This window comes from Molothrus ater, chromosome 5 (genome assembly GCF_012460135.2).
Source record: "Molothrus ater isolate BHLD 08-10-18 breed brown headed cowbird chromosome 5, BPBGC_Mater_1.1, whole genome shotgun sequence".
Taxonomy (NCBI): domain Eukaryota; kingdom Metazoa; phylum Chordata; class Aves; order Passeriformes; family Icteridae; genus Molothrus; species Molothrus ater.
The window spans coordinates 49,999,975-50,013,980 of NC_050482.2; the positions used below are offsets into that span (position 1 = coordinate 49,999,975).

Genomic DNA, 14,006 nt, shown 5'->3' on the forward strand with positions numbered 1-14,006 from the left:
TATTTCATCAAAGTCCACAATATTTCCAGAACAGAGAACCACTACTGCCTTTTTACAAATCCTCTAGTTAAAGAATGTTATACACTGAAACTTGCCCCAAAATCTTCATTTCAGTTTCTGTCCATTTTCTCTGTATTCAGTGGGGAACTTTCTTGGGGTGAATTTCTCAGATTCTGGCATGGAAGACCTATATTTCTGACTAAAAAACAAAAGAAAGTCACAAAGCAGGAAATAAAGTAAGGAAGGAATGAAGAGTAAATGAAAAGCCAAAAGTTAAACAAAAGAAGCAGATGTCAACCAGGGAGGTCAGTCTGCAATTTAAAAAGGGAAGATCAATTCTAGAAGCACAAAAAGGAAAAAAACAAAAAAAGATAGGCTGAAGTCCAGAGGCAAGAAAGCAAAAAAACTCAAGTCGGCAGGTAACAGTCCAGTGGCTTAAAGCTGATTTAAAAGGAAAGCAAAAGTCCTGGTACACCTCAGCACACGTCACAGCTGAGAAAGACACAATACAGACAGTATCACCATACAATTTCAGAAAGGTTCAACCCATTTGTCCATACAGAGTGACACCATACCACATCAGAAGGCTTCAGGCACCTGCCCCTACAGAGTAACATCAGCTCACTCCACACGAGGCTGCATCTGCATACTTTTTTCTTTTTTTAGCCCAACCTTTTATACCCCTCATGTCCATGCACTGCACCTGGGTGCCCTCTGCTCCCTTTGGTGGTTGGTCAGTGCTCCTGGGCGCTCCATGGCTCATTGCTGTCAATGCTGCTCACAGCTGCAGCCCATTGGGGATGAGGCTTGGCCACAGCCCCACTCCAATTACCACAAGCTGTACCTACACTTGTAAACTTGGAGGCTCAGATGCTGATGGAAGTCTTATCAAACTCACATTAACTGTAAGTTCCAAATAACAAGGGAAGACACCCTGCAAAGACTTCTATGAAACAGCTCTAAACTTCTGATCCAGCAGTGCCAGTGACACAAAACCACAAAAATTAACAAGTCAGATCTCCAATAAGCTAGAGAGGGGCCTAAATCTCTCAAGTTTTCAGTAGTTCCCAATGTGTATATGTGGCAGTAAGTGTTGTCCACAATTTACTCACCTTCCTACAATGCTTTTCATTCAGCCTGAAAATCTACAAAGAAAATGTGTACTCTGTCCAAGCCCTGCCTTTGCCCCTTCCTGTGTCTGCCATCTGTTACACCTGTTCTCCAGAATTTAGCAGTTCCACAGCTCCTGTATATTTTGTTCACTCAGGCCCATCCCTGCTCCTAAGGATCTTTACGTCTTCTCCTAGGTTCTTAGGGAAAGAGGAAAGCAACTACAGCAGGATAGGTTTAGGTCTTTCAAACTGAGGGTAACAGGGGCAGTGAGGTCTGCCCTTTTCCCCCAGAGCCAATGCTGCAGGAATGAAGAAGGTGGGGAGGGTAGGAGGAAGACCCAGAAACCATGTCTGTGGCCCACAGAAGGAGCAGGGCAAAGTCAATCACTCTGAGCCCTAGGATCCTTCTACTCCTTCATCCTTTTGACATTTAAAGACAGCAGTGGGAAACAGAGAGAAATCATTCCCCTCCAGCTGCAGAACTGTTTACTGTTTTGCCTGCTCCACTCTAGGAGGTGTGCAAGACCAGCAGATGCTCTTCTGAAGAGAGTTTTCCCTTCAGGGAAAAGTAGAAAGTAGGAGGGCACTGGACTTTCAGGCATTTTTGTGAGTCTGAATTCTAAAACCCATTTTTCTGACCACAAAAACCTTGTGACACCAACTCTGTATTTTATGTAAAGTATTACTAGCAAAGTGCTTTCTTCTGGTATTCTAAGTCCTGAAGAAGGGCTTGTTTGTTTTTGGGGTTTTTTTCCCAAACACAACATTTTATGTACTTAAAAATATTTCTCTATCTACAAAGTGGGCTCTTTGAGCTACTGATGCTTATTCTCTTTCCATTTGGAGCAAAAGAAAACAACAGGTAGAGGACAAGGATGTCAAGAGTTGCTTAATCTTTGTGCTTCCTTATCTCTTCTGTATAGGATGTCTCTTTCAGGGGCAGAGTTCATTTTTTGCTACAGCATCTTGTACAGTGGGAAGCTGATTTAATCTTAACCTGCTCCAGCATTATCCACAGACCTGTGCAAGGCAGAGCCAGATTCTTGGTGAACTGGAACAGGTCACTGAAAAGTGAATGGAAGGGGTAGATACCTGCACTGGATTAAAAAACAACAACAACAACAAAAAAAAAAACCAAACCAAAACAAACAACAGTATAAAAGACTTTCTGTCAGTCTAAAATAACTAGATATTATCCATGCAAGTGTATGAATCAAAGCATTGCCCAGCCCTTGTTCAAATTCAGTAGGCTGGAAAGTTAAATTGCTTTTCAAAGGCATGTCACACTGTTAAAGGACAAAGGTTCCTGTGCACTTGAGGTACAGTGATCCATGGCTTTTTGTAGGAATGGTGACCACAGCACAAACTGCTTCAGGTTGGCAAGCACAGCTAAATATTAATGACAGCAGCATTGGGTATTGCTGTTCAAGAGAAAATACAGAATATGGGAAGTGGTAAAACTGGACAGCTGCTTAAAGCAAAGCACATTCCACAATCCACATATGAAGAAACATGCTGAGGTGACAATCTGCTATAAATCAGCTTGAAAATCAGTCTGATTCATTTGGAAGAGACAATACAGATATATGTGGCAGTGTGGACTGTACCAAGTGTTCAGACATCAGGATCCCATTTCCCAAAATCATAAAACTGTGTTTTTTTAAAAAGCCCTAAACTAAATAAATGCTTGTGGTTGTTACATTTTATTTCTAATGCTGCCCTTAGCTTCTGTCTTCTCACATCCTTCACAACATTCCTTCAGACTGAGACTCCTACATAACCCCCTGAATCCAGAAGCTGGAACATGAAGTAAGAGCAAACAGACAGCTATTATCAACTGCTACAGATAGCAGTATGATTAGACATAAATATCAGGTACATCTTTGTTAGCATGTAACGCAGAATAATAAGCTGGAACAAGCTAAATCAGATGTCTTCCAAAGCCCAGAATAATAGGGAAATAATAATTGTTCCAGGATGAACCAGGAACTTAACCGCATATTCAAGCAGGAAAAATTACCATTTTTCAATGCCACAAGAAAGCAAGCAGAAAGTGAACTGATAATATTCACATATGGAAGTTACTTCAAACTCCAACTGATCTGTAGGCTGGGTTATTTAGTACTTGAAAAGCCAGCTACCCACTGAGGCATGAGAATTAAAGAAAGCTATAAAACATGAACATTAGTGTCAGGAAGCTTTCGAAGACATCTTAAATCTCAGAAAGAAAGGCATGCTCAATCTGAAATGCAGCACCTGTGGCTTTTGCCATCTAAACTCAGATTATTCAGGCTCTAAGATAGTGATTTATTTGGATGTTATGCATTTAAATGAAGAACATTTGGCATTCATTCTGTCCCCAAAGTGCTTCAAAGAGCTAACTGAACTGATTTTTGAGGGATTGCAAAGCAATAAAATTTTAATTTTATTCATCTTGGATGAAATTTTAATTTGAATAGAGGCCCTAAAACAGTATAATGAAATACTGATTTTTTTTTGTACTGACATAGACAAAGTCTCATAACATTAAGTTTTTAATAGTACATACTAGTCTGGAAAAAGCTATTTGTAGGGTCTGCTCAGTTGCTTTCAACAGTGACTGAGTAAAAGAAAGGCTTAGTTAAATGTATATATCATGATGACACAAGGAGCATATCACCACTGAGATTGATAAAGCTATGGAAGCTCCTGTAAAGAGAAATATAGCATTTCATATGCTGTGTTCAGCACAAAGCAGATTTATCAGAAACAGGCAGTTGACTTAATCTAAGGTCAGCAGAGGATACTTTACAGTTTACAACATGGAGAAGACATTATGTGATCCAAATGCCTACATTCTACAGCTGTAGTAGAAGTAGCATATATTACACAGGCAAAACCCAGTTCATATTAAGAGATGATTATACATTCCTAATATAAGTCAACAAATTCATCCTGTTTTGCAGTGCAGGAAACAGATATGAGCATAATTCTCTATGAGGGTCAAAGAGCAAAGGAAGACTCTGCACCTCTGTCTGCATGAGCATGGCAGGTGTTGGTTGTACCAGAGCCACCCAGCAGGAGCAGGACAAATGCTGAAATCACCATGTCTGGTAAGACCAAGCACAGCTGCCTCCAGAACACAGTCAGAAGAAACAGCAACAATCATGCCCTGAGAAAAGCTGCCAGATCCTGTTAAAAGGAGATGAAGAAATGTAATGTATTAATAATAGGTATGTGATTTCACCAAGTGTTAAAAACCCCACAGCTTCTGTTAGACCATGATCTTTGGCAACAGATCCAAGCCTGGGGAATATGTCAAACCACAAAGTGTGTATCCATTTAACCTGTTGGTGAACTAACCAGTTTCAAGAGCCTGATCAGACTCTGAGGCAGGAGACTGTGAATGCAGTTAAAGAAAGTGCCTTGCCTTCCCTCCTCAGCAAAGTGACCCCTGTGTGCTCATTAAATTTTATTCTGCAGGTAATTGCTGACTAAAATCACAGCAAGTCTGCACCCAGCCTTGCTGGTCAAGGAGGAGTTGCCTGCATTATGGGTCCTTGCTACTGAAGGTATTTAATGAGAAGGGAGTCAGATTTTCTGAGACACCTACATAACTGAGAATGTTACTAATTGGCACAAAAGAAATGGAAATGAGATGGTAATGGTTTACTTTTGAGGTAGAAAAGGGGATATGTGTTCCATGAACAGGATAATACATCAGTGCAGCTTCTATCACACTAATTTGTTAAACATGTTTTGCAGTGTTGGCAAAAAATATGTTTTTCCATCAGATGCCTGCATAAGGCATTTGTGAGGTTGCACCATTCTGACACAAAGCATGTATAACAATGTATTAGGTGTTCCTAATAAATTATACAAACATGGTGTTTAATCAGTAGAATAAGCTGTCTTGAATATATTGTGTGATATGAAACCATGAACAGCTTACACAGAACATATAAATTGTATTTTAGAGGCTAAAAGAGAGTGTTTGACTGATAAAGTATTTTGAAAATACCTTCCCCCTGCATTGGCAGCTATCATTTATCTCACTCTGACCAAGATGAAGATAATGTGCATATACAAGCAGTAACAACTTTTCTGCTGACTATAATATTCTTTATTGCTTTCTTCAATTTCAGCAATAGGCAATTAACTCATGGCTTGTTCAGCTTGTTCACAAAGCTACAATAACCTCTTTGTAACTTTGTGAGCTTTCACACAACTGGAAGGACAAATCTGGCAGGGAATAAGAGCTGAACAGGTTCAATTTTTCACCAGCTACTAACAGAAGACAAGAAAATGAAGAAGTGTTCTGTGTTACATATCCAGTGACTCTTCCTCCAAATCAATTTTTAAAAGTATAGCTCATTGAAGGGAAAACTAGGAGTGAGAAGTGACATGCTGAACAAGCAGTAAATGGTTAATGTTCCCCAGCTCTGAAGCCAGGAATAGGCACCACATAAGTCCTGTCCAGAAAAATGAATTAGCAGCACTAGCGGAAGCTGACACAGGATGCTGATATCCATCCAGGGAGGGATTCAGAAGAGAAGGAACAATAAAAGACAGGCATTGAGGTGACATCTGCAGGGGCTGGAGAACAATTTCCATAGAATGACTGTCTTTTAATACACAGAGGTTTAACTGTTATTGGTCCCTGTTACAGATCATTACTATGAGAAACAATGAGAGCCATTTGTATTCCCTTCTCCCTGCAGGACATGTCTGAGGGAGAATAAACTGCTTTCCTCCTCCAGTGTCAGCTTGTTACTGGCAGCGCTGGCTATAATTGAATAAGCTTTATTCAAATGATAGCTAAATTTAGCAGATATTAGCATGAAGTCTCTAGAGGGGTGAAAACTGGAGAAGAAAGCTTTAAACAAATACACCAAAGTAACCCTGAATAATATATGCAATTTATGGCAGAGTCAACCTCTCAGCCTGATGAGTCTAGCACAGTTAAATCTGGATTTTGGGGCCTTGTTGAGACAAAACATGACAGCATCCCCTTTCCTCCTGGCCTGTGATGACCCCTGAGATGGCAGGACCCCTTGTGTTGTCCACAAAATCAGATTCATTACAAGGTGTGCAACCAGCCAATAATTACACGCTTAGGAGAGACTTGATTATTTATTTCAGAGTTGTGTGAGCCCAGGTGCTCAGCGACATTCCCCAAACCAAGCACACCCACCAGACTTTCCACACTATCATTTATATGCAGAACTTCAGGGTATGTAACTTTCCAATTACAGCTCCTGTGTTGTGATGAGTTAGCAGGAGTAATTACATAATCCCAGTTAATTTCTGTGCAGGCTCAGGGGAAGGGCCTTCACCTGGCCAGGGGTCTGTTTGACCTTTTGGCATGATTTTTAGTACCATAGGGAACACACATTGACCTTGAGTATTTTGCCAAGTTAGCAATATACATAGACATACATCAACATCTTGATTTACTACATCCTTAAAAGTTGTTAGTTCCAGGATATCCTTGAGTATCGGATACTAACTGCTATCTGATCTACTGATACAGAACATCCTGACTTACTACATCCTTAAAGTTTGTTAGTTCCTGGACGTCCTTGACTAAGGGATGCTGCCTGCTGCCTGTTACACCAATTAAGTCTTTTTTCTTGCTGATTAGCATTGAAAGTATTCAAAGATCTTGCATCATCAAACTTCCTGACTTAAGATGATCTGGATATTCACATAACTTAGCCCCAGTCCTTGCCAAGTCAGGGTCACCTAGAGCAGATGACACAGGAACACATCCAGATGACTTTGAATGTCTCCAGAGACAGAGTCTCCATGGCCTCCCCGTGCAGCCGGTTCTGGCGCTCTACTACCCTAACCAGAAGTTCTGCCTCCTTTTGAGGTGAAAATTCCTATGTTTTAGCTTGTGAAAAACACCAATTACTTGGTTTTTAAATTTTAAAAGTTTAATAGTAATAAAATGGTTATTAAAATAGTAATACAATTAGAGTAATAATAATTTGGACAAATTGAATTAGGACAATATAAGACAATAAAGACAAAGAGTTACAGATGTCTGGGTACCTTTTTCTGGGTAGCACGAAACTGAAAAAGGACACCCGTTAACAAAGGATTAACCCTTAAAAACAATAGCCTGTTGCATATTCACACACTTCATACATGATGCATAAATTCCATTCAAACACGGGATTCTATCAGGTCTGTGTCAACTTCGTCCTCTTAGTCCTAACAGCGCCTTCGAGGTGGGAAGAAGTTCGTTTCTTCTGATAAGAGGGCAATAAATTCTTTTTCTCTGAAAGATTTAGGTGTCCTGTGGCTGCTATCTGGCGCGAGTGCCTCATTCCTTTCTTAAAAAAATATCCCGCTTACATAGTTCCTATTTTAACTACAAAATTACCTTTTAACTACAACTGCTGGTTAATGACTACATTTATCATATTATTAAAATGTTAATACAGCACTACTAATCAATACATCAAATTACATATGGTGAATATCTGCGTAGTGGATATAATATGCACTTTCCACAAGCCGACGCCCTGCCGAGTCGGGCGGCCCCGGCAGGCTCCCGCCCGTCCCCTCGCCGCCGGCCCTGTCCCGCCCAGCCGGCGCTGCCGCCCCTCAGGGCGGGGTGCGCGTGCCCGCCCTCCGGGCCGCGCGGGGCGCTGCGGGCCGGCCGGGAGCGCGCGCGCGCGCGGCCATGTCGGCATCGCTGCTGCGCCGCGGCCTGGAGCTGCTGGAGCCGCCGGGTGAGCCCGCGGGCCGGGGCGGGCCGGGAGGGCGGGTGGAGGGGGCTCTCCGGTACGGCTGCAGTGACTCCGTCCTTCTTCCCGTTGCAGGCCGGACGAAGGCGCCGCCGGGACTCCAGCGAGGCCGGGCCGGCCCCAGGGCGGCGGGCGCGGCGAGGCGGAGGAAGAGGGCCCCGGAGCCCGGCAGGAGCAAGGCCACGGTCAAGGGCAGAGTCGTGAAGTCGGCGATAGGTGAGTACCGACCCCTCCTCAGCCCTCGCACCGGGGACCTTTGTGGTGTCCCGTAGCCACGCTGCCGGTTGCTGTATCCATCCCATCCCGTCCAATTCTCCTGTATGTCCTCTTGGTGTCGCCCTTTTTTGTGTCGCTCACTTTAAACACAGCCTGGTTTGTGGGCGCACCCCTATCCCTGAGCTGTAGCGGTGTCTTTCTCCTCTTTCTCCCGGGACTTGGCTGATCCTCCTCTGTCTCTCCTTGTGAGCTGCCTGGATGAGCAGCTGATGCGTTTTGTCACTTTCTACTTTGCCCCAGAGGAGTACCATAAGAAGAAGCCTGTGAATCACTTGAGAGAAAACCTGCAGTACATGTTAAAGGGACGACTTGTTGCAGACAAAGCTGTCACAGAACAAGTAAGACTGTTATTTTTTGGGGGATGGGGGAGGGTCTGTTTCCACTGAGGAACACAGGTGAATGGGAATCATCCCCAGATCTTCTAGATTTATACCTTATACAAGAGAGTCAGGTTAAGTTTCTGTCTACAGATGGCCTTGAGGAATTTCTGTGTGCACTGGCAAAATAACTTAGCAAGATTTAAACTGATGTTGAAATGTTGCCCCCTATGATGTTCTCTGATACTAGTGAAAATCATAGAATGGTTTGGATAGGAAGGGACCTTAAAAGATCATCCAGTTCATCATTCACCCTGCCACGGGCAGGAATGCCACCTGCTACATCAGGTTCCTCAAAATATCCTGACAGTTGCTGGCTTTTCTTAATTACCTAAAATAGTTCATAGTTTCAGCTGGCAGAGGTGCCCTGTTTAGACCTTCTCATTACTGTTGATCAAAGTGGCCTTCTCCGTAGCTGGAGGCTGATTAACGAGGAAGCAGATGTGCTGCTGGTTCATCTAATAGGAATTACTCAGCTTCCTAAATGATGTTTCTCATAACTAGAGAATTTCTTGAATGGTCCTCCCCAAAAGGTAGTCTCATGCCAGGATTTGAAGAGAATAATAGATGACAGTGCTAGAATCTTGGGCTGGTTTTAGGATATATAGGCTGCTAACTTACATAAACAAAGAAAGTGGTTTAGGCCACTGTTTCTCAGACTGGAGATTGTTACAGGAGGTGACAGTGTATTAGAAAATGCTGAGGGAATTCCACCAACTTGTTGGTTTTTTGGTTTGTGTCCTGGAGAGAGGGGATAAAAAAGAAGGTAATCGTTTCAGAAAGTTCTGAATTGAAGTCCATGTTCTTATCTCTGTGACAATTACTAGAAAATAGTTTTCATATTTGACTCCAAATAACAAGTTGGTATCTGCTGTTGTCCCAGTGACTTGCTTTGGTTAACAGCAGTGGTTTGCCTCTCACTTTTCTTTGGAGGCACTCTGGAAAATAGCAGGGTTCTTGTAGAACAGCAGGGGTGCTGCAGGTGAGCTTGAAAATCCCTGTTTTGTGGTTTGGTGTGGATAACAATGACTGTTGTTTTTTCCATTTCTGTATTGTCTGAAGGTTCTTGCTCAGAACAGAGGCAGGAAGTCCAAAGATCAGCCTCCAGAGAAGACAGAAAAGAAGAAGCCTGAAGGCACTGTGTTTACTGAGGAAGATTTCCGTAAATTTGAGAGGGAATACTTTGGGATCCCTTAAACATCGTGACAGGGATTCTTGCAGTCTTTCTGCAGCTTCTCCAGTCTGGCTCTCAGGCCTGGGCATTTCCTTGGCATGTTTGAGATGGCACAGACTTGCAGAGCAGCTCTGCCTGGATGCAGAGCTTGTTGCTGGCCAGCTAAGGCCACAGAGGTGCTCTTGACTCTAAGGTGTGTTCTCCTTGTAATTATCTTCCTGCAGCTACCATGTCTTGCATTCTTGATGTAGAAGGGTGGACTGAGCCAAATAAAAATCTTTTTCCCCTTCCTCAGGTTATAAGGCTCCTGCTACCTGTGTTATTTGGCAGGGAGTGTTGAAAGTACTGTATCTGAATGGAGAAATGTTTTCAACCAGCATTAAGAAAGGAAGGATGCTTTGAAAGACTGTCAAACTTGAGTAACCCTGCAGTTTGGGTTCTGATTACAGCCCCTGTCAGGTCTGTCAGTCATTGCAAAAACTTTTTATATGCTGTTTGATTAAATAATTGTTGCAGACACTGTCTCTCTTTGCCTTTGTAGTTGTGATTATCATGACAGGTGATGAAGATGAGCCATGTCATTGCTCTCTTTGTGATCCAGGCATTCCTCTCTTTAGGATGACTCAGTTGTGTGAATGGCCTCTCCAATTCATGTTAACACATGTATTAAATCATCTCTCTGACATGCTTAGGTCTTCAAAGAGTGCAGTTGGAACGGAGATGACTCCTCCATTTTGGCTACTCACAATCTTCCCTTTCTCCAAGGAGGAGCTCTCACATGGAGTAAGCGTCCTTTCAATGTTTATAGCCAAGTGTCCCACCAAGATGTAGCCATGCCATCAGGGCACCACTGCTGAGTGTTGCCAGGTCCTGTAGCCAGGAGAGCTTGTGACCCAGATGTTAGTCTTGGCATCAGATTAAAATCTGAGCATGACCTGTGGTGCTGGGTTGAAGGGAAGTTGTTTTCTCCCAGACTCCCACTAAGTTCCCAGCTGTAACAAACAGAAGGCCCTGCAGGTGGGAGTGTTGTTCCAGAAACGTCCCCACTAAACCACTGTAAATGTGCTTCTTGGGTGGCTCTGCCACTACCTTATCCTGCCCCTTACCTAAAAAGATGGAGATGTGTTCCCTATTTTTCCTTTGGAGAAAAAAAAGCAGGTAAGGAGAAGGACTAATGCCAAGCTTTGGTTAAGCTCAGGAGCCGATTACAAGGGGCCTGTCTGACCTGAGCAGCAGCTGCTTGATGCCAGCACAGGCAGGAATTCACTTATCCTTTCCCTGCCCTCTGATTATAGTTCCTGGTGCTGTCATTTTAACTCTGTGCCTCCTCTGTTGAGGTCTTTTCCTGTGTGTGTGCATAGGAGGAAAGGTCACTTGAATATATGAGTTCCAGACAGGGGAAATAAATAGTGAATGTACTGAAGTGTGTGTACTGGAAATTGGGTAATAGCACGTGGGAGGGGATTTCTTGTAATAGGATCAGATTCAACAATCTGCAGCCAGAAGTGGTAAGTATAGAACAGTTCAAAGAACAATTCCTTTTTTTTTAGTTTGTTCTTACTTCCAAAAATTAAAAAATGTGGGGAAAAAAGCTTCTTAAAAGAATGGAAACACTATTGTTTGAAAAAATAGTTGAGCAAAATATGTATTCAGCACGTATTCCCTAATATGCAAAATATGTATTCAGCATGTATTCCCTAAAACTTCTGCACTATGTGCATGCTGCAGTGCATGTGAGCTGGCCTAACTCAAGCAGCTCTGTGTGGAGCTGTCATGAGGATAATTTACTATGTGAAAAAGCTGGCTGTGCCACAACTTGACTGAAGGAGGTGGGTTTCTGGGCTGTTATTTTGTTTTAAGCTTTCATCTTCAGTATTTGGCATTTCCTATGACCCTACAGAAGTCCTTCAGGTCCTTTCCTGCTCCTCCTACACATCCTTGTTTCTGTGGTTGTTCAGTTCCTGGGCCCTTTCCTCGCTCCAGAAAAGGGCAGGAGGGTAATGTAGTTCACTCTCTTTGTGCAAAACCCAGCATGTTTGTTTGCAAATGTAAGCAACAGGAAAGCTCTTCTTTCAAAGCTAATGAAGAACTTTAAAGTGGGGCCCAGAGCAGTTTTCCATGGGGATAATAACACCCAGATCAGTGGAGTTTCAAAATTGGGTGGCAGCTCTTATTACTGGCTGGAAAGACTACTAAGGCCAACACAAGTAATCAACATACTTCTTGAGGCATTATGTTGTCAAGGAGAGTAAAGCTACCTGACAGACTGAATTTTGCCATTTGAAACTAAACCTGATTGTAGAGTCAACAGTATCCTTAAATAAATTTTATTTTGTGGGATGAAGAAAAAGAAGCAGAAGTGGATGGTGGCTGTTGAAGATTGCAATGCAAGTTGTTTTCCATTACCATCTGTATGGCAGATTATCTTTTGTCAAGTGGGCAGTTTGCTTTATCTCTCTCTTTGAGTGACCACATTCACACCTCCCTCGGGGGTTGGAATGGGATGATCTCTGAGGTCCTTTCCAACCCAAACCATTCGATGATTCTGTAATCTTTGCTCTTTTCAGCCACATTTCTCTGCCCGATGATAGAGACAAGAAGGGGTTAGGGAAGCAGCAGCTGCCGTCGCTGCTTTTCCCAGCTGGCCTCCAACCTGTTTCCCACGCTGGAAGCTGAGGGCTGCAGGCCACAGCAACCTTTGGATCTGCCGGACAGCATTTCTGTCCCACGCATCTGCGAGCAGCGGCGCAGGGACGCGTCCCACTGCTGCCGGGCCAACGCCGCGTGCTCGCTGAGCTCATCAGACTGCTGGCTCCCTTCCCAGCTCTGCGACACCAGCTGAGCATCCTGCAGCAGCAAATAGAGGCAGCTGAGCTAGCGAATGCTGAGGGTGCCATCTTACAAGGGCATCTCCACCCACACGCAGTAGGGAGTCAGAATGGGCAGCAGTAGCAGCAGCTTTAACATGAATGCAAATAAAAGCTCTGGAGTGTTATTAGTGTGGTAGAACCTTTCCAGGGAAACTGTTTAGAATAGTTCCCAGATGCTCAGCCTTGAGCTAGCTTAGTGTGAATAAGATTCATCAAGCCTCTTAATGGCCTATTGCTCCCTTGTTATGTGAATGAAAAGCAAAAAAAGGAAATTTGTTCCAGTGGGTACAAACTAATGTAAGCCCACACAGCCTCGGCTGTATCAGCATGTCTCCACTTCCTTGCCACAGAAAGCAACAACAGCTACTACCAGCACTGTGTGTGTGTCGGGGGGGGGGGGGGGGGGGACTGCAAATATAAACCAAGAAAACATGTTTGTTCAGGGCACCAACTTCTTGCCTTTGAAATGACATAGCAGTAACAAACCCGGCTGCCAATGAACTTGCTCAGGCAAATGAGATTTAAAACACTGAAAAAGCTACAGGGGAAAATCAAGGGGTAGGGGCAGAGTCCTAAAAACTTTAGCCAATCTTACCCTCTGGCATTTTTTTCCATGACTGCCTTACATTTCAGTCCTGTTCATGATCAACACAGCATGAGCACCTACAGCACTTACAGGCTCCTGAACTTTTCAGGAAGGGGATTGGTTAATGTAAAAAAGGGTACACAGCAGCAGGGCCCTGAATAACTCAGAAAAGTTGCAGTGAAAGAAGTTCCTCATTTTGAGACATAAAGACCCATCAATTCAAGTCAAAATGAGGAGTGGGAAAGAAGGCAGACTGCCTACTATCTGCTTACAGCTCAAAATGTGCAACTCCAGCCAAGGCAGGCTGAAGGGTTGGTTGGAGAGGGATTAAAGGTTTGCTTGTCTATCTGTAGTTATTTTAAATAGGATTAACAGAGCCAGTCACTAACTGGTGGGGGTGGGGGATACAAAAAGCTTGAAGGTTGCTCTGCAGCTGTCTAGAGGGTTACACACACCTTTTTCTGAAGAAATAAGCTGTTGGCAGGACTAAGCAGTAACATAGCCAAGCTGGTCTGTCCTGAGCTGCAGTGTTTGCATGACAGCAAGATCATTTATCTCCTTTAATGGGAGGTAAAGACCAGGGCTCTTTCTCCACCTGCCTGCACACTGCAATGGAGATGCAGAGGAGTTTCAAGACTAGGAGATTCTCTGCCCTATATAAATTAAGCTGACGCATCTGCTGTGCCTGGAACTTGCTCCAGCCATTCCTTAAAAGGGTGTGTGCCTGCAAAAGAGAGGAAGAGAGCAGCTGAAGGAGAAGTGAGAGGTGGCTGGCCATCACTTGGAGAGCATGCACCTCTGTAATAGGGAAACTGGAGCTTGTGGGTGCAGCCAGCTTCCTTCCTTCTGACTTCATTCACTTCTGACACTGCAT

The 14,006-nt window shown here is 43.6% G+C and overlaps 1 protein-coding gene across 1 annotated transcript; it reads left to right on the plus strand.

Moving 5' to 3' along the window:
• The first annotated feature begins 7,737 nt into the window (after nucleotides 1-7,737).
• RPS19BP1 (ribosomal protein S19 binding protein 1) lies at nucleotides 7,738-10,200 on the plus strand. The gene is made up of 4 exons (XM_036401589.2): nucleotides 7,738-7,834; nucleotides 7,925-8,065; nucleotides 8,366-8,463; nucleotides 9,565-10,200. Exons 1-4 carry the CDS (start codon nucleotides 7,786-7,788, stop codon nucleotides 9,697-9,699), a joined length of 423 nt encoding a protein of 140 aa, XP_036257482.1. The 5' UTR covers nucleotides 7,738-7,785; the 3' UTR covers nucleotides 9,700-10,200.
• Nucleotides 10,201-14,006: the final 3,806 nt, after the last annotated feature.